The sequence below is a fragment of the Lampris incognitus genome, chromosome 14 (assembly GCF_029633865.1).
Source record: "Lampris incognitus isolate fLamInc1 chromosome 14, fLamInc1.hap2, whole genome shotgun sequence".
NCBI classification, from domain to species: Eukaryota; Metazoa; Chordata; class Actinopteri; order Lampriformes; family Lampridae; genus Lampris; species Lampris incognitus.
Window position 1 is genome coordinate 12,443,209 of NC_079224.1, and position 25,743 is coordinate 12,468,951.

Genomic DNA, 25,743 nt, shown 5'->3' on the forward strand with positions numbered 1-25,743 from the left:
TGAAGATAAAAATGGCACGGAAAGGTCAAAGTCACTCTCTCTTGGCTGATGATAAAACTCTGTTTGAGCAGCTTATAGCGATCCATAGCGTCAAAGCCCGGCCAATAAATCAGCCAGCAGAATGGGAACGACACACAGAGATTCATGAGCGGTGCAGTGGAGGTACTTGGTACACACATGCAATAATATTCCCATATCGGTTCTTCATACGATTCTCATCCTTCTTGGCCGAGTCCCACGGCGCAGACTGTCCTTCAAAAAAGCTCTGAAAAAGAGAAGTAGGAGAAGAGGAGAACAGAGAAAGGGGAAGATGAAATGTGGTAGTGTCGTGTGTGAAGGCATTAAATGATAACCAGGCTAAAGAACAGTCTTCTCTTTCAGCTCCACATAAAAAAGGGGAACATCGACAACAGAGGTGGGGACAAATAGAGAGAGAAGGAGAGATATCCAAATCATTATTAGATTTGAAACGGTGGGGGCAAAGCGGGGTCCCTGAGAGCTGTGTCAAACAGCAAGCGCCATTAGGGCACAGGCAGCATGCGTGGTGTTCAAACATCACCCCCCCCCCCCGACCCTCTCTTCGCCGGCGCCACACTAAAACCACTCCCCCAGCTCCGCTTTGCCAGGCGGAGCCACCACAATGGCTTGTCTGTCTGCCTCATCTGAAGGACTCACTCAGCTTGTAGTGGGGCTAAGGGAAAAAATAAAGCCAGCTCATCGTCTGCAGATCAAAACCTCTCCACTCAGATTACCCTCATGAAATATTTATCGTCTCTCACTGGGGAGATCTCCCGTTCTGATGGCACACCAGGCACAATTAAGCCAAATTATGAAAATTCATCTCCACTGCCAGCCTGCTGAAGTTCTGAGGGTTGGGTTTGGTGGTATATATATATTATTATATATATATATGTTTTCACATTTGGAAACGTGATAATCTTCAAATATAGATAAAAGAACACAAATGGCTGTTGAACACAGTTGAGACAGGGTTCATTTTTGTGTGGTAAGCCAGACTGAAATTGTAAACAGGATACCGGGGCTTCAATCAAGCATCAGTGCTGCAGAGCTCGATGCCCTCATTCATCTAGCCACTATCCCAGCCAGCAGGCTGTTTGTCTCACCAACGGAGGCCTTTCAGACACCACGCAAGGACATACTTCTGTGTATCGAGTACTAAGGATTAGTGATTTCACCCAAAAACCGATTTAATATGCTAAAAATATGTGCCGCCACCCCCCCCACCCCCGACTTCATGGAAGACGGTAATGTGTCTCAAAGATGATTATATGGGCCTCCTTCAGCAGTATGTCTTGAGAAAATGCACCAGCCAATGTCATTCTCACTGTCACTGTGAAGGATACAGGTCCGCTATCGAGCATTTGAAGACAAATCATCTTCCAAGTGAAAAGGCATCACCTAGCAACTTCATAATAGCTCTTTGTTAAACTGAGTGACCCTGCCTGTCTGAGACACCATAGTCCCATTCCTCAAACGCTGTCTGGACGTTGAACGCAGAATAACAAAATATGTTGAAGACAAAGCAGCTAATGCGAGCATCTCATAAAGGGTCTCCCGCCAAAGAACAATAAAAGCAGTTGGAACCATAATTATTTTAGTTTTGAGAAATTGTTAATGTAAATAAAAGATAATAATTAGCCTTTCAAGTAAGAACCTGCCCCATGAGCATACTGATGGTATCTAGCAGTATAAATCTGGAGGTGACATAACTTCAACACTAACCCACAACATGATCTACTTTCACACCAACGTTATCTTTGAGTAGGCATCTGTTTGTTTCCGCTCTTCTTTTCAGAGTGAAACTGATGATGAGGTAGAATTATACGAAATGTAGTGGATCAAAAAACACATCCATGTTAAGTACACTGAGAGAGCCACGAAACCGGAGTCAGATTCCATGTAGCGCAAACCTACATGGCCAAAATACATGATTCTGATCTGTTGTTTCCCATTCATCGTCCCCCCCCCCCCTCCTCCTCCTCCTCCTCCTCCTCCTTTCTCCTCAATTGTACCTGGCCAATCACCCTGCTCTCTGAGCCGTCCCGGTCGCTGCTCCACCCCCTCTGCCAATCCGGGGAGGGCTGCAGACTACTACATGCCTCCTCCAATACATGTGGAGTCGCCAGCTGCTTCTTTTCACCTGACAGTGAGGAGTTTCACCAGGGGGACGTAGTGCATGGGAGGGTCACGCTATTCCCCCCAGAACAGGTGCCCTGACCGACCAGAGGAGGCGCTAGTGCAGCGACCAGAACACATACCCACATCCGGCTTCCCAGCCGCAGACTTAGTAAGTTGTGTCTGTAGGGATGCCTGACTAAGCCAGAGGTAACACGGGGATTCGAACTGGCGATCCCCGTGTTCGTAGGCAATGGAACAGACCGCTATGCTACCCAGATGCCCCCCATTCATCTTTCCTACGCTCAAGTATGATTCATAGTATACTTTTTAATGCACGCTATTCACAATACTCCAGCCGCAGCTTAATTTTCTCATGTCTTCTCCGAGGAGCTTTTCCTACTTTCGTTGCACTCACACACATTATGGGAAGACCTACATTAAGTGAACAACAGCACACCCAAACATACACACCACAGCAAAGGGGGGGGGTGGCAACCCGGAGGAGGAATAAAACGTTTTTTTGTTCTGAAATAATCAATCATTCATAATGTGCGAAAAGGAGACTCATTCAAATTGACTAGAATTCATTCGTGGTTTCCGACGAGCTGCTAAAACTGGTTAAAGGGCAGAATGCAACACATCTCTCCTCACAAAAGTAAGAGGGATAACAATCAAACACAATGATAAACACCTCGGATTCAACCAAAACTGTGGCACTTGTTTCCTTTGAGTAAAAACCAGGTCCCGGCTTATGGAATCCAGATAGGGTCAAATGTCTTGCAGCTGTGTATCGCCACATCCCAATGTGTGAAATCATTTTGTATGAATACATTCAAAGGTGTGAAGCTGTAAAAAAAAAGTTTTGAATGTGTAAAAAATATGTAGCTGTGTAGCACCGTATCTGAATGTGTGAAAACATTTTGTATGAATACATTCAAATGTGTGAAGATGTAACAAGTTTTTAATGTGTAAAAAATATCTGAGCAAGGTTTGCATTTACACATCACATGTTTGCAGTTACACATCTATTTGTTTGCGGGTGAAAAAAGGTCACACAGAACTCAGTTGTATGTGTGAGTCCCTACTTCACAGCTACAAACCAAACCTGTGAGTACTAATGAAACGTACAAGTGGAATCAGTTCATCTGGACACCACGCTTAGTGGGAAACGTTTCATCACTGCAGGTACCCCCCCCCCCACACTTTTTCTCCCCAAATGTATCCAGCCAATTACCCCACTCTTCTGAGCCGTCCTGGTCTCTGCTCCACCCCCTCTGCCGATCCGGGGAGGGCTGCAGACTACCACATGCCTCCTCCGATACATGTGGAGTCGCCAGCCGCTTCGTTTCACCTGACAGTGAGGAGTTTCACCAGGGGGACGTAGCATGTGGGAGGATTACGCTATTCCCCCCTAGTTCCCACTCCTCCCCGAACAGACACCACGACTGACTAGAGGAGGCGCCAGTGCAGCGACCAGGACACATACTCACATCCGGCTTCCCACCCACAGACACAGTCAATTGTGTCTGTAGGGATGCCCGACCGAGCCGGAGGTAACACGGGGATTCGAACCGGTGAGCCCCGTGTTGGCAGGCAACGGAATAGACCACTACGCTACCTGGACACCCAGTATCCCCACCCTTGAAAACAAAACAGTGGCATAACAACCGAAAACAACGCAACTGTATTGTTTATAAGGTCGGGGATACCTGCAGTCAGTTGAGACTGATGAAGCAACTTAGATGAGTGATGAAACGTTTCTCCCACTACGCTGTGTGTCCAGATGTCCTGATTCAACTTTCTGAGATTTTTTACACATGGATTATTGAGCATGCATCAAGACAAACATACAAGTAGTCTTGTCCCACATTTGATGCTTCCTCCTGAATAGCCCATGGGTATGCTTACATTAACATATCATTTGACCATAGAATATCATTTCACTATCAGATCACACAGCCGGGGGGGGGGGGGGGGCTTCTTTGTTATGAGTCTGCAGCTGCAACCAAACTTTCTACAAGTATCGAGCACCATCTTGTGGGTAGTTCCATGAACCTGGATCACCAAGACCGTAACTTTACCGCTATCTTACGGTAAGTTGGGTTAACAACCACAAAGTTTTCTACCTGGAGATGTTCCTAATGTTAGCTAATTACAGGAAATGTACATAAATGATCAGTTAATCTCTTTATGGTTAGCTGGTAAAATTGCACATTTTGTAGAGATTAGCAATAACAGGTCCACCTGATTCCCCCCGTGCACATCACATAACGTTAGCAAGAAATACACGGACAGTGTGTGCTTACATTAGCAGTTCACTGAACAAATGTGGGCCTGTTCAAACATTCAGTTACGCAGTGTAATGTGATGGTTTACTGCCAACACGAAGAATCGCAAAGACAGTAACACAGCCGGCGATGTAGAGCAGAAAGGCAGTGAAAGCAACATAACGGAGGAATTCCGGGCGTGACACTAAATACCAGTGTAGCGTTAGCTAGATATATAACGGGTATTTAGGTGTGATGTTTGATAGCTGTTACTTGCAGCTATTGTGTACTTCACATGCTTGATGAAGACAGTCTCCTTGACATCTTGCATTACACCTGTGTTCACTACATCTTTCTACCATGTCTCCAAGCATCCCTCGAAACATTGGGAGCTGGCTGGACTGATCATCCCCTGCAGACAGCGCAGCTACACTCATGATCAGCTTTGGCAAATGGCACATCATAAATCCACTCGAGTAAGGAATAGCTTGAGGTGAGGTAGATGAACTTTTCTGTTGCCTGGACATTTTTATGATCGTCTGCCTTTCACTACAACAGTGCCTTTCACAAAAACTTGTAAACTAACCAAACCCTCTTTTTGACCTCATCTTTAGGGCCTTACAGGCTCAGATGTTGAGTGGGAGCAGTGCTTGAAGTGGAAAAAAAGGTAAGCGACAGTACTCCGCTTATTCACAAATTCTTTCTTTTAGATTTTTTAAAAAAAAATGTATTTCTAATTTTTCCCTTTTTCTCCCAAGTTAGTGGCCAATCGATCCCTATTTTAATTCCATCACCCACCCTCGTACTGCATGTGTTCGCCAACTGCATCTCTCCGGCCGGCAGTCTTGAAGAACACGCCCCCCCCCCCACTTCCGTGACAAGGCGAACCCAGGCCGAACCACTGCTTTTACCCACACACACACACACACACACACACACAGAGACGCATTCATGTGACATGTCTGTGAATGTTCTCATTCATCCAGGTCATGGCTATCCAAAGGAACTGAATCGAGTGCAACTGGACTTGGTATATATCCGTGAAGACGTTTCGCCTCGCATTCATGTGACGAACACAAGCCGACTCCGCCCCCCTCCCGAAGACAGCGTTGCCAATGATCGCTGCTTAGTCGAGTCCGGCCATAGTCGGATCTGACGAGACCGGGGCGCGAACCGCGGTCCCCAGTGGGCAACTGCATCGACACAAAGCCGACGCTTAGACCGCTACACCACTGCGGACAGCTCTTTTAGATTTTATTTATGTTTTTCTTTTTAAATTTTATTTCTGATTTTCTCCCAATTTAGTGGCCAATCGATCCCTATTTTAGTTCAAACACCCACCCTCGTACTGCATGCGTTCGCCAACCGCATCTCTCCGGCCGGCAGTCCGGAAGGAGTCGCCTCGCCACTTCCGTGACAAGGCGACTCCAGGCCGAACCACCGCTTTTTCCCACACACGTTCATGTGACGAACACAAGTTGACTCCGCCCCCCCTCCCGAAGACGGCGTTGCCAATTATTGCTGCTTCGAGTCCGGCCATAGTCGGATCTGACGAGACTTTATTTATTTTTACATTTTAATTAGACAGTGGCAGTGGAGAGAGAGTCAGGAAATGACGGAGAGAGAAAGAGGGATATGACATGCAACAAAGGTCGCAGGCTGGAATTGAACTGGCGACGTTGCGACCGTGTGGCCATGCGGTATGCGCTGTAACCATTCGGCTATGGAGGCGCCCTCCCTTTATTCACATGTTGGCGGGTGTATTGGCCAGTATTAGCAAACCATTATTACATTCTGAATTTCTACAGTGAATAAAAGATACTAGGAGATGCTGCTGATGTTCACAACATACATGTATTTAATAAAGGGGACAAGCATTTCACTTACTAGAGTAAAACATATTTGATGATGTACACTGGCTTTAGTGTGTGTTGCAGTGAAGTCATCAGGCCGAGGTGCCCTTAATTCCTTGTATTCCCAGCAAAATCTAATACTTTCTACTCTCTCTACTTTCAGTGTGTCACAAACGAAGCACCTCTGCGTCACCATGCTCGATGTCCACTTGTCCTTTACACTATCATTACAAGGTTAATGTAACATTACTTAGACTGGCCGCTGACAGTAAAGCAGACAGGTGAGAATGAGAACAGGTGAGCGTCACGTAGTGCCCCCAGTGCCCCCTGGGTAATGCAGTTTATCTAGCACCATTATGAATTACCCAGAGAACCTCATATGGAGAGGGCAGAAAAGAATATTGGTAGCTTGTGAGAAGTGCCGGTGCGCAAGAAAGTCACGGTACGTTAAAGACTAAAATGTAGAAGTGCTGGTACTGTGTACCAGTGAGTACCGGCCCACTACGAGCACTGAATGGGAGGGTGCAGTGATGACCCCTGACACTTCAGACAGTAGAGTTCTGGTCCCTGAATTTGAGTCACCCTTCTCTGACGAAGAGATGACAGCGCTTCAGTATGTGGTTGACTCCATATCACCTTCAGATTCACATGGCCAAGATCTGTCCTTGCAGATGCTGGAATACCAGCACATAATATAAACTGTTTTCTACACAATGCATGGAAAGAGACGATGTTCTGTAGTACCACTCATGGAACCATTTGTGCCTAACTTCCCCAAATGTCAAGGATATAATGTACTATGGTCACATGCACAGATAAGTAACAAAGATGACAAATATTACAATACCCCCGGTATTGGCCATATTTTGGTTATTCTCATAAAGCTATTTACATGTACATTTAACACCTTGAGTATCCCTGTTTCCACAAATTAATAATGCGAATAATGATATTAATAATAACATTCTTTTTGACCTGTGGTGTCTTGCCCACAGATAGAGTACAACTGCAAAAAATTATAAAAAGGTGCAACCAGCAAACATCGGCTGCCTACAGCCCCTTCCACTGGCACCATGTCCTCTGCTGATGACCTTGATGAGAGACAGCCACCATCTCCCTCAGACAACGGTAGGTTTTTTTTGTGTGTGTGTGTGTGTGTGTGTGTACGTGTGTGTGTTGGACCTATCAGCCTTAAATGTTTTTGTGCACAGTTATGAGTGTATGACGAAGAACCTCTCACGGTTGCAGCGATTCAAAACCTTCTAAAAACGATTGTTCTCATTATCGCTGCTCCCTCTCTTCATTCACTCTCTAGCTAGCTTGACCACAATGCTCTCCATCATTGCCTGATCTAAGCCAACCATGTGCATGCACGACTCACATGTACAATTGAGTCAGATCAGGCAGAGTAGCATTTTCCAAAAAAATCAATGTATAGACTTATACAAAAATAATCCCTTTCAGTCATCACTTATGGCCCACTAAACTTGTGTAGTGGTGTCTGTATCTGCAGAGGTCCTGTCCTCTGCTTGTATTTTCTTATTTTGCTGTGTACAGCCATGTAAGTTTCTGGGTGTTAACCGTTGGGCAGCGGGACTCTATAAAAACATAGAGACCAGGTGCCAGATCGAGATCATAAGCACGCATCCAAGAGGAAGCTACGACAATGGCGGAAAGGGTGCTGAAAAGACGCAAATATAGCGAGGCGAACGGGATATGCTGGCGAGCACTGAAGGAGAGGGTGGGAATAAAGAGTGATGCAGAGTCGGCCTGTACACTGGGATTTGTTCTGCCAACTGTGGTCAGGGGGCGCACGCTTCTGATGTCTTCGAGGGGCCAACTTTGAATGTTGTGCTTACAAACCGCGACCGACAAATCCTACTCATTCTACCTTTAAAACTCCGCTATAAAAATACAAATTTCAAGAGTAGACCACAAGTAATCACAGTCGGAAATCATCTCAGCAGCTACAATACAATTTTTCCCACGGCTGAGCTATGTTCTCTGAAAATTGTTTTGTGGATGAAAGTCAATCAGCAGAGCAGCCATTCCCCTTCATTCATTTTAGATCATGAAAACCGCAACACTTAAACACATCTGAAGTCTTTTAATAAGGGCTTTTAAATTATGATAGCCTGATCGCTGTCATTTCATGTCAGACTTGGTCGCTTTCATGCGAGGATGCACCTAGGAGGCTGCACATCCACAGACTGACAGGCAAAACAATTTTAATAGGTAATTTTTTTTTTACATTGACCGCTGCATATTAACAACATTTTTTTCCCCATATTTCCTGTTCAATTGATTTTGGCGCTGTGCAAAATCTTATAATGGCCAGAAAAATACTGGTTTTTCTGTCTGCGTGGGCGTGTATTTCCTTTCTCCTGGTAGGTGAAAAAAAAGGGTGGTTTGTTGCCAAGTTTGAACACTGGAGAAGGGGAGATCTGCACTGTACTGAGTGAAACATCACTGAAATAATTAACAGTGTGGAAGCATGGAATGCAATTTTTAATTTCAGCAACTAGGAGTGTCGTATTAAACAACATCTCCATGTGAGCTTGAAGCTCTGCCTGGCCTGCATGCACTGCTGTTGTTATTCTTCCTTGGTTCAGTAGCTGGCTGCAGTATAGCCCGGCGGAGAACTCCAAGAAAAGTGAATGAAACTCTTTTCTGGTGTGGGATGTGTGGACCTGAGTTAAAAACATACAATAAATAAATAAATGTATTAATTAAAAATATGCCTGTTCTTTAACAAACAACTTAAAGATCTGCTTATGAAATGCTAAACAGATTAAACGACTTCTCCAAATGAAAACAAAATAAAATTCCCCAGGTTACATAAACTTTTTCAAAAAAATTCTGTTTTCAAATGAAAAAAAAAAGTTCAGGTTACAGAACCTTACGATTTTTTCCCCTATTTTTCCAAATACAAATAAAGTATAGCAGGTTAAACAACCTTATGACATTTTTTTCTACCTTTTCAAATGAAAATAAAATACAGAAGTTTACAGAACTTATGTAATTTTTGTGTACTGTGTAGAATTACCACACAGCAGAAAGCTTGTTCGTCTAACCCAAAAACTTATCTCATGATAGACTCACATAACCTAATTTTTGCTCCCATGTCTTTGAGCAAAGTCAATGTAGGGCCTGTTAATGTTAGCTAAACTCGCTAGCTAACACAGTGGTGACATTAGCAGAGAATGCTGGCAATTTTGCCATCTAACCACGAAGAGGTTTACTTATTATCATTCACGTACCCTTCCCATAACAAGCTAATGTCAGAACATATCTTTCATCTCCAGATAGAAAACTTTGGGGTCGTTAACCCATCTTACCGTGAGATAGCGATAAAGTTACAGTCCTGGTGCTCCAGATTCTCAGAATTACTCACAAAAACTGGGTAAGATGGCGCTGAATACTTCCAACAAGTTTGGTTGCAACCACAGAGTCACAACAAAGAAGGCCCGCCCACCTGGCCCCATGATTGGATAGTAAAATGATATTTCTTATTGGATATTCAAACGACATGTTAATGTCAGCATCCCCATTGCTATTCAGGAGGAAGCGTCAAATCTGGGACAAAACTACTTGTATGTTTGATTTGTACTCATAGATTTGATTTGTAGCTGTAAACTTGGGGCTCACACATACAGCTGAGTTCAGTGTGAACTTTTTTCACCCACAAACAGATAGAAAATCTGATAAGTAACTGTAAACCTTTTTTTGTAACTGCAAACCATTGATGTACAACTGCAAACCTTGTTCAGATATTTTTTACATATTAAAAACCTTTTTTACACATTCGCATATTTGAATGTATTCAGATATGGTGATACACAGCTACAACACATTTGACCCTATCTTAATTCAACACCGACCCGCCCACTCAAGCTGCGTGACACGTGCAGAGGGCTCTGGACATGCAAGTACTTACTCTGTCATGACTCATATCAACCATGGCCTTATAAAGCTCTTGCAAAGCATACAGGGTGACGTCTCCAAGAAGAGGATTTTGTTTATCAGCTAGTTTGATGCATCGATTGAGTTCATAATCGGGGATGTGTAACACGTTGTATTGAAGTTACTGTCCTCCAATCTCTGGTCACATCCACTCGTTGCACAGTAAAGCAATGCTGAATTAAAGAGATTGTGAAATGTGCCAAAACATTTTACAGTCTTCTAGCTTAGGAGGGGAAAAACAAGTTTTCTCATCATTTTTACTTCAAATGTTATATGATAACTATTCTATCCTTGTTTTTCAGAGCTAGCTAATTATACTGAAGACAATGATTTGGACAGGCGTGTGAGTATGCTTTTGACAAGCTTTATAAAGCGCCATAAGTATTGGGTGGTGGAGTACTGTGCATCTGCGTGTGTTGGGACAAAATGGCCATGAATTGAAAAAAAAAATATTCACAGTCACATTCTCAAAGATACAGCATGAATATCTCAGGGCCCTGCAATGTCAGCAGTTGGGAAAAAAAACCTTTTGTTGACAACTGTTGAGGTGTCGCTGTTTCAGCCATGAACATCTGTGCACTGTCAAATGCTTTGGTATCATTACACAGCTTCCGTTGGTAAATGCCCTTTTCAGACTAATTCATTCAAGTGAGACGTTGTCATCTCACAGGGCTTTAAAAAAACAGCCAGCAAGCACCATCAACCTGTCTGGATTGCTTTTTTTTTCTCTCTCTTTCTCAAAAGTGACACCATCTACACGTCTAAGAAAACTCACAAATAACCAAAAGTATGGGCTTACCTCATTTATCTGATCCAAAGTTAACGTACAGAATAACAAGAAGCATGGGTCAGAGAGAGATATAGTACAGTGTAAGTCAACAGGTTTAGAGGTGCACTAGGCTCCAAGCTCATTAAGTGAAAAAATATAAACGGTGAAAAAATATAAACGGTGAAAAAGGGCATTAACCTTAAGACAGATTGATAGAGAGAAGACAGCATCGGAACACAACATACAAAATGAATCACTCTAGTCAAGTGAGAATGAGCTCCGGTACACTCCCCAAGCATCCCGCAGGCTTTGTTTGAAGCCGGCTGTGGCCAACTAGGTGACAATGGGGGTAAAAGAAGGGGAAGCAGAGGCAGCTGTTCATTTTGCCACTGTGCTTTTGACTGACTTTCGCACACATGTGCAGTGTTGGGCCACGTGAGCCCAAAACCCATTTACCTATAACGGATTGGGCCTGGAGGGCAGCGCATCTATCGCAATGATCCAATGCTGCAGTCAGAGACAGACTATATTGTTTAATTCATTGCCTCCTTAGTCGTGAAGAGGAACTAGGGAGTAAATTACCGATAAACATGATCCGTACTATAAAATGGAGGAGGCAGGGAGATGGAGGGAGAGGGAAACAGGCTATATCAAAAGGAGTGAGGAGGAAGGGACGTGTAAGAGGGGCTGTGCCTGTGAAGAATAAATAGAAAATAGATATATGAGAGCAAGTGAAGGGTTAACGAAAAGGCGGAAACTGAAGAGGACAGGGAAGAACATGAAGGTAGAGGATTGGGAGAGGGACAAAACACTTGTTTTAAAAGAGTGAAAAGGCAACAGAAAACTGAACGTCATGTAAATGAGGAAGACCGGTGTGACGTGAGATCTGGATGGGATGTGAAACCGTCTCTGTTTGAACCCAGTCTTGGCACTGAGGCTATGTGAAAGATATGCGATGGAGGAGAGATGGTGCCACCAGCCCCTGCTGGCCTGCTGGACGGGTTTGACTGACTCACTGGTCTGGCTAGCTGGATAAATGGATGGCTGGACGGGTCAGTGAGGGGAGGCTGGTGTGCTGCCAAGCACTGCCAGCCTTTTGCCCTAATGAGAGAAAATGGATGTGATGCTGTGCCCTGGCAAAATCTTTTATTTCGGTGTCAGTGAGAGGCCTGGTGTCAGTTTACAGACGCTGGCTGTTGTGTGACAACGGTCTCCTTAAGAGACTCCACTGCTGGCGGCTAATTAGACCTGATTTAGATAAAGCAGGGGACAGAGGTAATGCGCGGCTGGTCAGCTCGCTCAACATTTTTGCCGCTCAACTTCAGAGCTGATGCATTTCCCGTAGGTATGGCGACGTCTTAACTATTGAGTCTCCGAGGGGAAATGGGACAGCTTAGTTTGACACGTACACACCCGCACACACACACACACGCGCGCGCGCGTGAAAGCATAAACGTACACACAACATGAGTGCAAATGCACAATTGCTACAAACAAGGAACAGATGAACGACAAAACAAATCACACCGTAAACACACTGAGACAGGGAACATTAACAATTCATCATAAAAGTGCATCTGGGGGGAAACAAAACATTTTTGCTGAGCTATGCCAAACACAGGGAGGGACAGAGTGAGAAAGAGACAGACAGACAGACAGAGAGAGAGACGGAGAGAAGGGACACGGACGAAGCCTAGTACTGGACTGATAAACCCAGTGAGGAGTATCTCAGTGGAGATGTTTTAAGTCTATCCTCGGGCTTTATTTGTGTTTGCAACCTCGCTACAAGCCGGGACGGTGGGTTATGGCGGCAGCGGAGGGTGCGGGACGGGGGGTGGGGGGGTTTGCTCTGGGAAACATCCTACCTCATACTCCTCCTTGAAACCGTAGCCCTCAGCGCACTTCATCTGGGTGATGTGCTGGAGGAGGTCGGCCACACGGATGGCTGGGTGCAGTTGACCCGTCTGGTAGGGCACGTCCACAGGCTCCCGCTTCCTCAGTGAATGGGTGTGGGACTGCACCAGGCTGCTGGTGTCGCTGCCCATGTTCTGGCTCTCATCTGTTTGGACACAGACACAGGGACAGACCATAGCAAAGGCAGGTCAGGATGGCGAGGTGCGTTTTAGCAGAGGTTTTTTATTAGCTAATTATTATTTGCAAAAGATGTGAACCAGTGTCATATGGGTGACATAGCGCCTGCTGTGGTAAATTATTTTTTTCCCCATCCAGCTTAATGAAAAATCAACAGTATTTGAATATGCAGAATAGGTAAATGCTATGTGGCAGACAACGGCGGGGGGTACTATACTCGGCCTTAAAAAAGTTACCCTCACAAACTTCACAGAAAACTCAGTATCCCCTAGTTGTAGCCACACATCAGTTATAACTGATGCTGCCTTGTTTTTTTGTTTAAAGCAGGTGGCACGTATTATCTCATTTGCCGTTAAGCAGTATGTCACCCATCCAGCCTGACACACGATGGTAAACAACTCTCAAGTGCTAATCTGTCTGTTATGGATGGTCACAACAACACAACATCATTGAGTAATAGGATGAGTCAATGTGGTGGGGAGGTTCAAGTCCATCTGTCTCAATGCGTGGCTGGAAACCATTTACTAGGCTGGGCCTATGGCATCCTATGGGCCCTTCTTAGTGCACTTACAAGCACCCAAGATGCCTACTGATGAGGAAAAACAAAAGTGCACTGTCAAAGCCAGAGGGTGCAACAGTGTGACCTTCGAACGGAAACGTTATGTGAAGTGTTCACAAGGGTACATGTTGTGGTTGTAAAACAACACTTTCTAGTATCTACTGGTATACTGTCTCTTTTTTTTCTGCTACATCTCATATGGAGAGTAACAGGGATGCCTGTGTTCCTTTCCAGCTCTTTCATTCTGTAATCCAGAGATGAGGCACAGATGCTGTGAGGCACCATCGGACGATGGAGGGTGTCCAGAAACATGGGGGAGGAGGAGGAGGAAGAAGAAGAGGAGAAGGAGGATATGAGGGGGTGCAGTGGGCCACAGTGAGTGTGTATCAGCAGGCGCCGTCGGAAGCATCGCACTTACGCAGCGTGGATTCAACAATCCCTGCCACCAACACCCCTCCCCGTAAAATGATAATAAAAAAAAACCAAAAGAAAAACACGATAAGAAAAAAGAAAGATAAAAAAAACAACAACAACAACAACCACCCAGAAGAAGGGAAGCGGAGATGGTAGGACAATGCATGGGGTGATGCTGCGATGAGGCACTTTACTGTGATCATGCTAAGCTAATGGCTTGGTGGCACAGCACGGAAAGTGGTGGGATGCTAACATTTCCACTGGCCATGCAGTGACGTCATGTCCATGTCAGAAGCAGCCTCTCACTGTTGGCCTGCTCTCTGAGCAAAAACCACCTCCTTCCCCCAACCCAGGGCCCACTTGGGAAAACTTACCATTAATGGGCACTTTTTAGATAGCAGATACATAAGAGGTTACGTATGTGAAGAGAGAGAGAGGAGAAGAGAGGAGAGAGGGGATAAGCAACAATACAGCATGACAACTTGTTACAGTTTAGAGCTAGGCTATAGGGCAAGATCACATGCCTCCTCAGTCCAAAGTGTCTAGGTTAAAAGCCTAGTGGAGGTGGGGATGCTGATCGGATGGATGGGGCAATTTCAACAGTGCAAGACAAAATAAAGAAAGTAAAAATAAGATAAGTCATGGATTTCGAGGGGAGGAGGGGTAATGGCAAAACCTTGTGAACCTCTGACATTTTGAACACGTTTTCCGAATCAGTAAGACTGTATTTGCATGTGCAATACTGGATTTAAAAAAAAAAAAATTTTTTTTTGAAAAGGTTTGTTCGGAAATCAAATACATCAAATACATTACATATCTCGTCTGATCTAATCAGTTCTGATCATTACCCTCAACTGATGAGACAACGCCGTGACAGTATACGCCATCACTGGATGCGTCTAACCTTTTCTGGCTGCCTTAATTTCACGTTAATTATTCCATGCTCCATTAATATCTGCTACTATCATAAGCAGCTGTCATGGCAGTAACAATGAAAGACACTGCTTAATGCTGCACTAAAGGGAGAAAATGAGAGTGAATAGCAAATCGTGTACTTAGAATCATTTACTATGCATACTTTTAGTGATACTGAGAGCGATGTAGCTGGCCTTGAGTTTTTCATCATTACAGGGCTTGTGCCCCACTTTGCAGTTATTTTCCTGTGTTCGCCTCGTATGGATGGCACACTTTGGGGCTGCACCGCATATTCGACAAACGCCAGTAATAATTAACGAAAAAACAAAACGCTCTTTATTATTCCATTTTATCAGTGTACAGGATGAATAAACACTGGGGCGAAACCAAAACAAAAACAAGTAGGTCACTAGCAGTTAGCCAAAGGCAGGGGGGGGGAGACATTAAAAAGAATACCAGAAAAGGTTGTTTGTTTGGGGGGAGGGAGGGGAGTTTAAATGTGCAGTGAAGAGGAGGAAGGGGGGGGGGGGGCGTCGGGTGGGTGGTGGAGGAAGGGGGCACCCACAGCTAACGCCAGACTGGAGATGCTCTGACTGAACACATTGTGATTTTCAAATTTTGGAAAAGGAATGTTCAGGGTGGGTGGGTGTAGGTACGGGGGGGCGGGGGCATTCCTCCCTCACCATTTGCTTGTATTTGATTTCTGTTCGTGTGTCAGTGCCCATGCTATGGCCATATGTAGCACACCGTAGCCATGGCGATGGGGCGAGCTGCCCCCCCCACCGCCCTCGCCCTCCACCCACAGACACTCCCCTCCACATCCAGTCCACATGTCTGTCCATGCATATGAGAGGTCAAAGACGTATGTGACATCACACGCACGACACGCAATGCGGATGGGATGGAGTGAAGCCAGCCTCAGCCCAGGAGAGAGCCCCTCGTTTGACAGGGAGGAAGAAGGAGGAGGAGGAAGAGGAGGAGGAAGGGATAGAAGCGGCAGGCAGGTATGAAGGTGAAGCCATCTTCAGTAAAAAGAGCCAACCAAAAAGAAACAGGATAGAAATCTGTGCTTTATTTTTTGGTTCCCAAAATTAACTTCTGTGAATACCTTCTGGTGACTGAAACATGTTTTTTCTACTGAGATATGATAAATAAACAACAGCAAAAGAGGGTAAAAAAAAAGCCAAAACGTTTCTCACCTAGGATAGCGGTTGGCACAAAGGGATCTGCTCATATCCCAATCGTAAGTGGAGAAGTTGGAGGGAGAAAAAGAAGTGTGGTAAATAAAACAAACCGGGATGAAGGGAATCCAGTTAAGCAAACAAAACAGTAATTAAAAAAGTAATGCTCGATGACTGCTTAATACTTTCTAGCCTAGATGTTCCCTGATCCATTGGATGAGGACGAAAAACAACTCAATCATTGTTTCTAAAGAAGTTTAACATGGCAGACTGGCCAGACCAGTGAAAAACTGACTAATGTGAATGAAGGAAGAGGCCCGATGCATTTTAAAAGACTAATTTCAACATCTCACACACAACTCAGTAATACACCAAGTATACCTTTGAGTACTGTAATGAGGGAAGAGGAATCAGCTGGTTTTATTCTAAGCATGTGAGAGATATAATTTAAGCTATATCATTATTGTTCATTAGTGAAATCCATCTAAGCTGACGGTGTCAACAGTTTTGTGTTATAAATAGGGATGTAGCATGTATAAATTCACCAAAATTCAATTTAACCACCTTTTCAAGTGGGACAAATAGCTGCCACATATTTTTGTGCTGATGTTCTCATACAAAATTAAGCAAGTGCAGTAAGCATATCATGTAAAAAGTATTTTTTCAGAAAATCAAAAGAGTGATCAGATTCTTTTTAACCTGTAATCAAAGATATTTGCCTGACTGTTGCATTGTTCTGTGTTGTCATGCAAGAATAACGAAGGCAAAGAATTCACCTGGATAGTAGGAGTTGCTGGGGATGGAAGTACTCAGAGTATTGGCCTTCGGCACGGTGAAGGAAGAGGGCGAGGACCCTGCTGGAGACGGGACAAAAGAACAAAATTCAAGGCATCAACAGTCGGGTATAGTATAGTCTTGCTGTTTAAACAGAAATGATGACAATTTTCCACATCATCTCGCTATATATTTCGTGGGGATAACACTCCAATGAGTCATAATACTGAACAATCTTTTCTGTGTTTCTGAAACATCACCGAAATTGTACAGACAAGTGTCCATCTAGATTTTCTAGCAAGTGACATCACTAACAGAAAATCTGTGAATGTCAAATGAACTACTTCCTGGTTCACTAATAGCCTGCATGGTGTAAGAAAATGCAAATGACAGTGCTACATATAATTGTAGAAGAATATGCGAATAACAACGCTACACACAGATGTATAATTTGGAGTCATTAGTCGCATTTTCTTATACACTGCTGCCCATTGACAAACCAGAAAGTAAGTTTTCACACTCATGGATAGTCCGCCAATGTCTCCGTATTATGGCTGCTAATGAAGTGTTATCCCTACAAACACATATGGAGAAAAAGTCGAAAATTTTCCCCCTCAAAAGTCAACAAAACACCCCCAGTTTAGATAAACCGTGACCCCATATAAGATTTAGAAAATGCCAGAATCTGAGGAAAATGTCAGGATGAGCTACAGGTATCAAACCACGCCCTGCAGTTGTTTTTTTTTTTTTTACCTTTGGGAAAAACTCATTCCGGACAACACTCAAGTCGAAGCAAAAGCACTAATTCTATAAACTAACTATATATAACTATAAAACATATGTAAAACTATATAAAATCAATCAAGAACTAAGTAAATTAGAACTACTGAAACATACAAAAATTTGTAACTTTGGTCTGTCTCTCTTGATAACTATTTGCTGTCTCTCGATTTCAATACATCTCTTGCTCAAATACTCCTCTTCGAATTTTTTTATTTATAGTAGAAGGAGGAAGGGCGGAGCCGGGGGGTTGTGACTCAGATCGCATCACATAGCGAAGCCTACGACAATCCATGGCTTGTAATATCACAATTATTAACAACAGAAGCAGCACTTAGCTGAATGCCACTGCTTTGTGTATAGAGTGTATAGATTGCGCTAAAATGTCAAGATAAGCACCAGGGTCGATGTCTCTGACTTGGATGTATGCAGGTACAGCAGTATTCGGTGAAAATATGTTGTTTCAATGTTGTGTAGACCTTTAAGAACAATTCATAGACACAATGCAGTCAGTGATTATCTTGCCACTTGGCAGTTGCCTGGTCTGTTGCTAGTCTTTTGGATGATGTTTTCCTGCAGTGTCTAGAGAGACAGACATGCTAACAGCATGTGGATTGGGCTAAGGGCCATGGCTTAAAGCCCATGAGGCAGATTTATAGGGGAGATGAAAGCCTCTGCTAAGACAATTTTAAGAGAAGATGCTAATTGATAAGCTCGTCACTTTAGGGTAAGGAGTCAAGGAACTTAGGAAATTACACTGATAGGCAGAAGGGGGAAAACATATTCAAGACATTTACCCTGACAGGCAGAGAAATAGGTTTAAACATCCACACTAACAGACAGTTAACCAAGGTCACTGTATCATTGGGCCTCATCCCCTGCAGGGTTGGGGAGACAGAGCCTGGTTTGACTGAGATTATACCAGGTCAAACCCTGGCACTGAGACTCAGCCAAGCTGTCTATAAAACAAAGCATTACACTTAACCTGAGATGAGATAATGAAGTGATTATAAGTCATTGAGAACTCCAGCTGTACTGTGCCTCCTCTATGTATATCTTCACTAAAATGGAAGGAATCTCTGTCTGTCTGCCTGTCTGTCTTTTCCTCGACAACCGTTCATCCGATCGACTTCACAGTACGTGGGTGTATTGCTGAGGACCCAAAGAAGAGCAGTGTCGAGTGTGAAGTTGTTTGGATGAGTGGTTGTCGAGAAAAATCGAAGGACAGGCATACATACAGACCATTCTTCCCGTGGCGACCGGACAAACAGCGCCACTCTGTCATTGCAACCCAGACTGTGGTCAGAGGAGGAATTACACCCGAACGGACGCCACTAGTGAAATGAAGGGGCTGAGTCTCGCGCCTTGTAAAGGCTTGTCTGAGTGTTTTGTTGTTTAATTGAAAGCCTTGGAGGTGAGGTCTGGGATTTCAAGATAACTGTTCACAATCAAAGAGCTCTTCCAGGCTGTCTAAAATTTTGAACAGCTGCACTCAGCAGCCTTCAGTTAATGAATTATTAATAATGCATATGTATGTATAGCTGTTGAGTTCAATTGGCATAAAAACTAATTACATAAACTGAGAAATCATTGAAAATGGCCCTTGCACAAGTGCTTTAACAATTCATTTAGGCTTGTGGATGAATGTCTTGTTATGAATGCTATACTTCTCAAAGTCATATACAACTTTATAGAATACACTGGAACAATTTGGAAAGACTGCATTTAGATTTTGAGTTTTATAGGAGTTGCTGGTATTTTATTTTTCAAAAAGAAATCCTTTGGAGGAATTGTAAAAATAGTGTTGCCATTACAACAAAGACAAAGACCATCCTGCCCGCTCAGGAGCTCCCTGCTCTCGGCAGTAAGGTGTGGTAATTACTCACTAAAAAGGGGACCGTAACGACAGCCCCCCCCCCCCCGATGTGGGTGAAGACATGCTATATGACACTGAGTCCAGTGTCACTTCCTGTAGTGTCTTACCTCGGCCGTTGAGCGTCAGGGTGCACTCGCTGCGGCCATTGAGTGTGAGCGCGCACTCGCTGCGCGTGTTCAGGGTGTGGTTGTGTGTGTCCATGAAGGAGAGGGCTTCATCACAGTTGGTGCCCTGCTCCGTGTAGCTCTTGTCCATGGAGTTGACCATTACTGTCATCTCCTGGCGTGTGCTGTTAAGTGTTTCTTTCCGCTTCTTTGCCAATTTCCTGCATGGGATAACAAAGCCAAAGAAACACGCAAACACAAAACAAAATAAAACGAAGAAAGAAAAAAAGACAGAAGATAATGTGACTGATCTTATTGCATACTGGTAGAAATGACTCGTACCTGTAATGTGAGAAACTGATATGGCTGACAGAGCGTTATGCGGGATACAAGCATGTTGTGGTCACATTGTTTAAATAAATATGCAAGACATATATAGTATATATATACTATATATATACTATATACACACACACACACACACATACGTATGTGTGTATATACATATACATATATACATACATATATACACATATACACATATATATACACATACATACATACACACACACACACACACACACACACACACACACACACACACACACACACACACACACACACACATATATATATATATCCATCCATCCATCCATTATCCAAGCCGCTTATCCCAATTGGGGTCGCGGGATGCTGGAGCCTATCCCAGCAGTCATTGGGCGGCAGGCAGGGAGACACCCTGGACAGGCCACCAGATCATCATGGGGGCAACACATTCACACCAAGGGACAATTTAGTATGGCCGATTCACCTAACCTTCATGTATATATATATATATACCCCCCCTTTTCTCCCCAATTGTATCCAGCCAATTACCCCACTCTTCTGAGTCATCCGGATCGCTGCTCCACCCCCTCTGCCTATCTGGGGAGGGCTGCAGACTACCATATGCCTCCTCCGATACATGTGGAGTCACCAGCCGCTTCTTTTCACCGAACAGTGAGGAGTTTCACCAGGGGAACATAGCCCATGGGAGGATCACACTATTCCTCCCAGTCCCCCCCCCCCCCTCGAACAGGTGCCCCGACCGACCAGAGGAGGTGCTAGTGCAGCGACCAGGACACATACCCACATCGGGCTTCCCACACACAGACACGGCCAATTTTGTCTGTAGGGACATCCGACCAAGCCGGAAGTAATGCGGAGATTTGAACCGGTGATCCCCGTGTTGGCAGGCGATGGAATAGACCACTACGCCACCCGGACACCTATATGTAAGAGAAATGTGCGCCACCATAACCCCAATCTATCAGCAGCCACGATGGTTTAAAATTAGCCTTTGTATAGGGGAATGGAAGAATCAGATGCTGAAGGCAGAACTGAAACAGTCAACCTGCTTTTATCGACCTACTTCAAGTTTATGTGACGCAGCCAAGAAACCTTCTGTCATCGACAAAACCACAGCTTTGTTTTGCCGCGCACACAAGTACAAGAACAGTTGCAGCAGTTGCACAGCAACACACTAGACAATAAAGGGAAGAAAAAAAAACATACACACACATGCAGGAACAGACAAAAACACAAACACAAACAAAAACAGCAGGCGGCTCCAGTGAACGGTGTCCTTCAAGCAAAGGTTAAATGATCAGGCGCTCTGTTTCCTAGCTGTCCCAGTCTACTCCGACTCCAAAGACGTCAGATTGCAACAACACAAATTTTCTTTGGGGGATCAGCAAAGTCTCACAATATTATAATAATGATGATTATTATTATGGCCAGAAGTTAAACACCCCATCGTCTCGGAACTCACCACATGTTGATTATCCATCTACAGATCAACAGGAAACAGCTTGAAAAGAAACCTAATTCAGCGTTGGATCCACCGTGGCGTCTGCCTGTCACCGACTAGGAAACAAGCGAGCGCTTTAAGAATTAACAATGGCAGCGCTCGCACACATCCTGCCACTTTGTTACTCGCCGCGTGACCCCTCTGCCTGTTTTGAGTAGCAACCTCTCTCATGGACGACCGCCGTCTAATGACGTGCCCCGCTGCTTTGTTTTCACAAACCTGCCCTGTTTATTCTGTTTGGTCGCTGTCTTGTGCCATATGGCCCCGGGACCCTGCTGCCTTTCCAACAGTCATTTGCTCTGAAGGCCACGACGTGAGGCTAATAGCGGAGCGGTTTCTCACAAAGCCGACTGACAAAGTAGTGACATTTTCATCTGCCGGACTCTTTTTGTTTTTTAATCTCTAATCTGCAATTAGAGCCGGGGACAAAATGGCGGTCTTGCATCCCCCTCCTTTTTTCCATCTTGTTGCCTCATATTGTATTAGGGAGGAGGAGGAGAGAGGGTGAAGGGGGAGAGCAGGTGGTATGTACCCCAGGTTATATTAAGATTGGGGCTGCACTGTGTGAACTGTGTGCAAGAGCCTATATGAAACCACTTTAATCCTGGTTTTAATATTGTGTCACCGTCCTTTTCTTCTTGTTCCGTTTGAGATTCAGGTTTTCTGCTTTCCCTCGCGGTGGAGCTTTAGGAGTACAAGCGTTGGTGGTGTGACAGGCTCTGCTGCTGTTAACTAGTGCCAAAAGTGAGGAGCACCACCAGTATGCGGATGTTAGCTAGGCACCGTGGGTGTTAGATGAAGATTAATTGGCGTGCCATCCTCTCCTCATTTGTAAGAATGGAAAATGTCATGATAGATGGCTGAATTATGGACTCTGATGCAGCGAGAAACAGTGCAAGCATGTGTACAGCGCGATTGTTGTTTGCGCATTGATGAACACGACCATTTGTCATATTACTAGATAGTTAGGCTTTATCCTGCACATACGGAAAGCCTCGGCAACCCAATTTATATGGCTGATTGCCAACAGGCGTGCGCTAACAATAAAACCACACATTTCTCTGAATGGCGCTGGATGTGGCAGTATAAATGTGAAGGGATGTTGAGTGACAGACTGAAGAGGCGTCTGCAGAAGTAAAACACAGAGCTAACACTCCAGGTAACTATATCAGGCAACTCTCATTAGAGGGATCGTCTGCGGTTCAGCACACGTCAGGCCTGTCTGTCATATCTGGGATCTGAACGAGCAAAGCTCCGAAGCCGGCTGGTTCAGCTATATCACAAAAAGGGAGTCGTAGGGTTCGTGTGTGTGTCAGTGTTGTGTGTTTGTCAGTATGTCTGTTCTTCGTGGGGGAGACGGCAGTGCAACTTCTAAAACAAGCGCTTCAAAAACTCATGGTGGGCCTCATTTCAGCTCCACAGCCCAACCTAGACCTTGTAGGTACTGGGACAAAGAAGGCTTCATTTGTCATTTAACACACAGACACACAGTGTATCCCAATCCTTTTGTTTCTCTAGGCCTGTGTGTGTGTATCATCTCTCATGAAATTTCTTTTTTTTCCTCACTAATTGTACTTGGCCAATTTACCCTATTTTCCGAGTCATCCCGGTCACTGCTCCACCCCCTCTGCTGATCCGGGGAGGGCTGCAGACTACCACATGCCTCCTCCGATACACGTGGAGTCACCAGCTGCCTCCCCTCACCTGACAGAGAGGAGCCTCACCAGGGGGACGTAACACGTGGGAGGCTTACGCCACTCCCCCCAGTCCCCCCTCTCCCCCCGAACAGGCACCCCGACCGACCGGAGGAGGCGCTAGTGCGGCGACCAGGACACATACCCATGTCCGGCTTCCCACCCACAGACATGGCCAATTGTGTCTGTAGGGATGCCCGACCAAGCCGGAGGTAACACGGGGATTCGAACAGGCGATCCCTGTGTTGGTAGGCAACGAAATAGACCGCCACGCTACCCGGACACCCCTTGTCATGAAATTTCTGACTATCCCTAATGTTCACTTATGAGCATCCTATTTATTTATCCATCCATCCATCTATTCATCTACCCATCCATTTAATCCCCTATTCATCTGTCCTCCAAACCAATCCATTCATTTTCACCATCCGTCGTTCACTTGACTAGCTCAAACTGAGATGGAAATAGTTGGAACAAAGAGGAAGTATTTTGAATGTGCGCTCTATTCAGCTGGACATAATACTATTTACTGGCAGGACATGCTGAACCGCTGGCCTCACTGATTCTATTAACATCATGTTTTCTTTTTTCTTTTTCTTAAAGAAAACAATAAACCGAAGAATGACCTTGAGAAAATGTTCATTTCTTTGGAGCCTCTGCACAGCGACAGAAATGAATTGTCCACAAAACCAGCAGCTACCCAAGAAACCGTGATTTTAGTGGTATTGTGATATTGCTTCGCTTTCATTTTCTAAAGTGTATTTGTTTTGCAAAGGACCGGGGGAGATCCTGGAAGAGCATAAGATTTAATGTTTATTATGGCCTGTATGAAGGAAGGCAGATGGAAACGGCTTTATATAGTGAGTAAAATGTGTACATTTACATGGACTGTGTAGGGTTTCAACCACGGACACTGTCCATTTATTCACTGCTCAGTAGAAAAAAACAACCTACATTTCCAAAAATGTTACTATTTTGTGAGCAAAACAACTCCAGATAGCCATCAATTTTTCATAGTCAGTGTCATGTTTCTCCGACAGATTATCTTTGTTGACACTGCAGATTTGTCGCAGGTTGACATCGCAGGCACAGCAGCCATTGCTTTTTTTTTTTTTTGATGACAGCAACATATTGCACTAACATTTATAGTTATTAACATATGCTGTTGTCGATTTTTTTTTTCAGCGGAAAATTTGTCTTCCATCGCTCGGAGCGTGACATCCCAATCTCTTGCTCTTACTCCTCTTTTCCTCCTTTCCGGCTCCTCATCAAAATGCAGAGCTCGTAGGTGCAACAAATGTGCATGCCTTGTACCAATTAATGTGATTCTTGCTGCACGTTCAGGCTGACTTGTAGGGTTTAATGAAGGTGTTTGCCCTGAGCACATTGTGTTATACATGGTAGGTTTAGTAGCCCTCACATTCTGACACCGCAGTGTGGGGAGGTGAGGTGTGGGGAGGAGAGCGCTGAGGAAATGAGGGCTTTATGAAGTCAAGTTAGGGAAGGAGAGGGAGGATGATGATGCTGATTATGGTGTGTCTATGAAGGGTGGAAGAGGGGGTAGGGATTCAGTCATAAGCTAATCTTTTCCATAGAAAAGAACACCACAACTTGGGGCATCCGGGTGGCGTAGTGATCTATTCCTTTGCCTACCAACACGGGGGATCGCCAGTTCGAATCCCCCATGTTACCTCCGGCTTGGTCGGGCTACCCTACAGACACAATTGGCCGTGTCTGCGGGTGGGAAGCCGGATGTGGGCATGTGTCATGGTCGCTGCACTAGCGCCTCCTCTGGTCGGTTGGGGTGCCTGTTCGGGGGGAGGGGGAACTGGGGGGAACAGCGTGATCCTCCCACGCGCTACATTCCCCTGGCAAAACTCCTCACTGTCAGGTGAAAAGAAGCGGCTGGTGACTCCACATGTATCAGAGGAGGCATGTGGTAGTCTGCAGCCCCCCCCCCGGATCGGCAGAGGGGGTGGAGCAGCAACTAGGATGGCTCGGAAGAGTGGGGTAATTGGCCCCAAAACCCCTCCCCCACAACTTATATCCCCGTGCATGTACCAGAATCTATCGTGATCTCTTAATAATAACAAAACAGGAAGCCGCACTTATCAGTCATTTAAGGAAAGTTGGGTTCATTCACAGGAGATGTATGCTTTAATCGGCTGTTCTTTTTCTACCTTACAGTGTAGGGCTCGTGGTTTGTTTTCCACTTATGCTAAAAATTGACACAATCGATGCTAATGTTATATTCATGGTACTGTAGGTGCTGGAAAAAGTGTCCCCCAAATGAAGTTGGTCATTTGCATGAGTCCTGGATGAGCAATTAGATGTCGATGACAATATTGGAGATATGCTTTTGACTTCTGCACACAATATTGGTAACCTGACAATGCTGTCTGTTCCATCAACTGCAGTTAACAATTACCTCTATACCAAATCTCACCTCTATACAGCACCTCAACAAGATCCTCCAAGTCTCTGGATTCTCCCGACACCTCTCGTGTGCCAACAC

General features: G+C 44.7%; 1 protein-coding gene across 1 annotated transcript in view; it reads right to left on the minus strand.

Moving 5' to 3' along the window:
• Window positions 1-25,743, minus strand: part of LOC130124325 (receptor-type tyrosine-protein phosphatase mu-like) — a 154,652-nt gene that overhangs the window by 34,390 nt on the left and 94,519 nt on the right. The window contains exons 17-23 of the mRNA XM_056293784.1: window positions 19,689-19,906; window positions 16,928-17,008; window positions 16,170-16,196; window positions 14,430-14,441; window positions 12,857-13,050; window positions 11,022-11,030; window positions 178-265 (exon numbers count right to left, since the gene is read on the minus strand). Coding sequence (XP_056149759.1) covers window positions 178-265; window positions 11,022-11,030; window positions 12,857-13,050; window positions 14,430-14,441; window positions 16,170-16,196; window positions 16,928-17,008; window positions 19,689-19,906 — 629 coding nt within the window. The remainder of the gene's footprint in view (window positions 1-177; window positions 266-11,021; window positions 11,031-12,856; window positions 13,051-14,429; window positions 14,442-16,169; window positions 16,197-16,927; window positions 17,009-19,688; window positions 19,907-25,743) is intronic.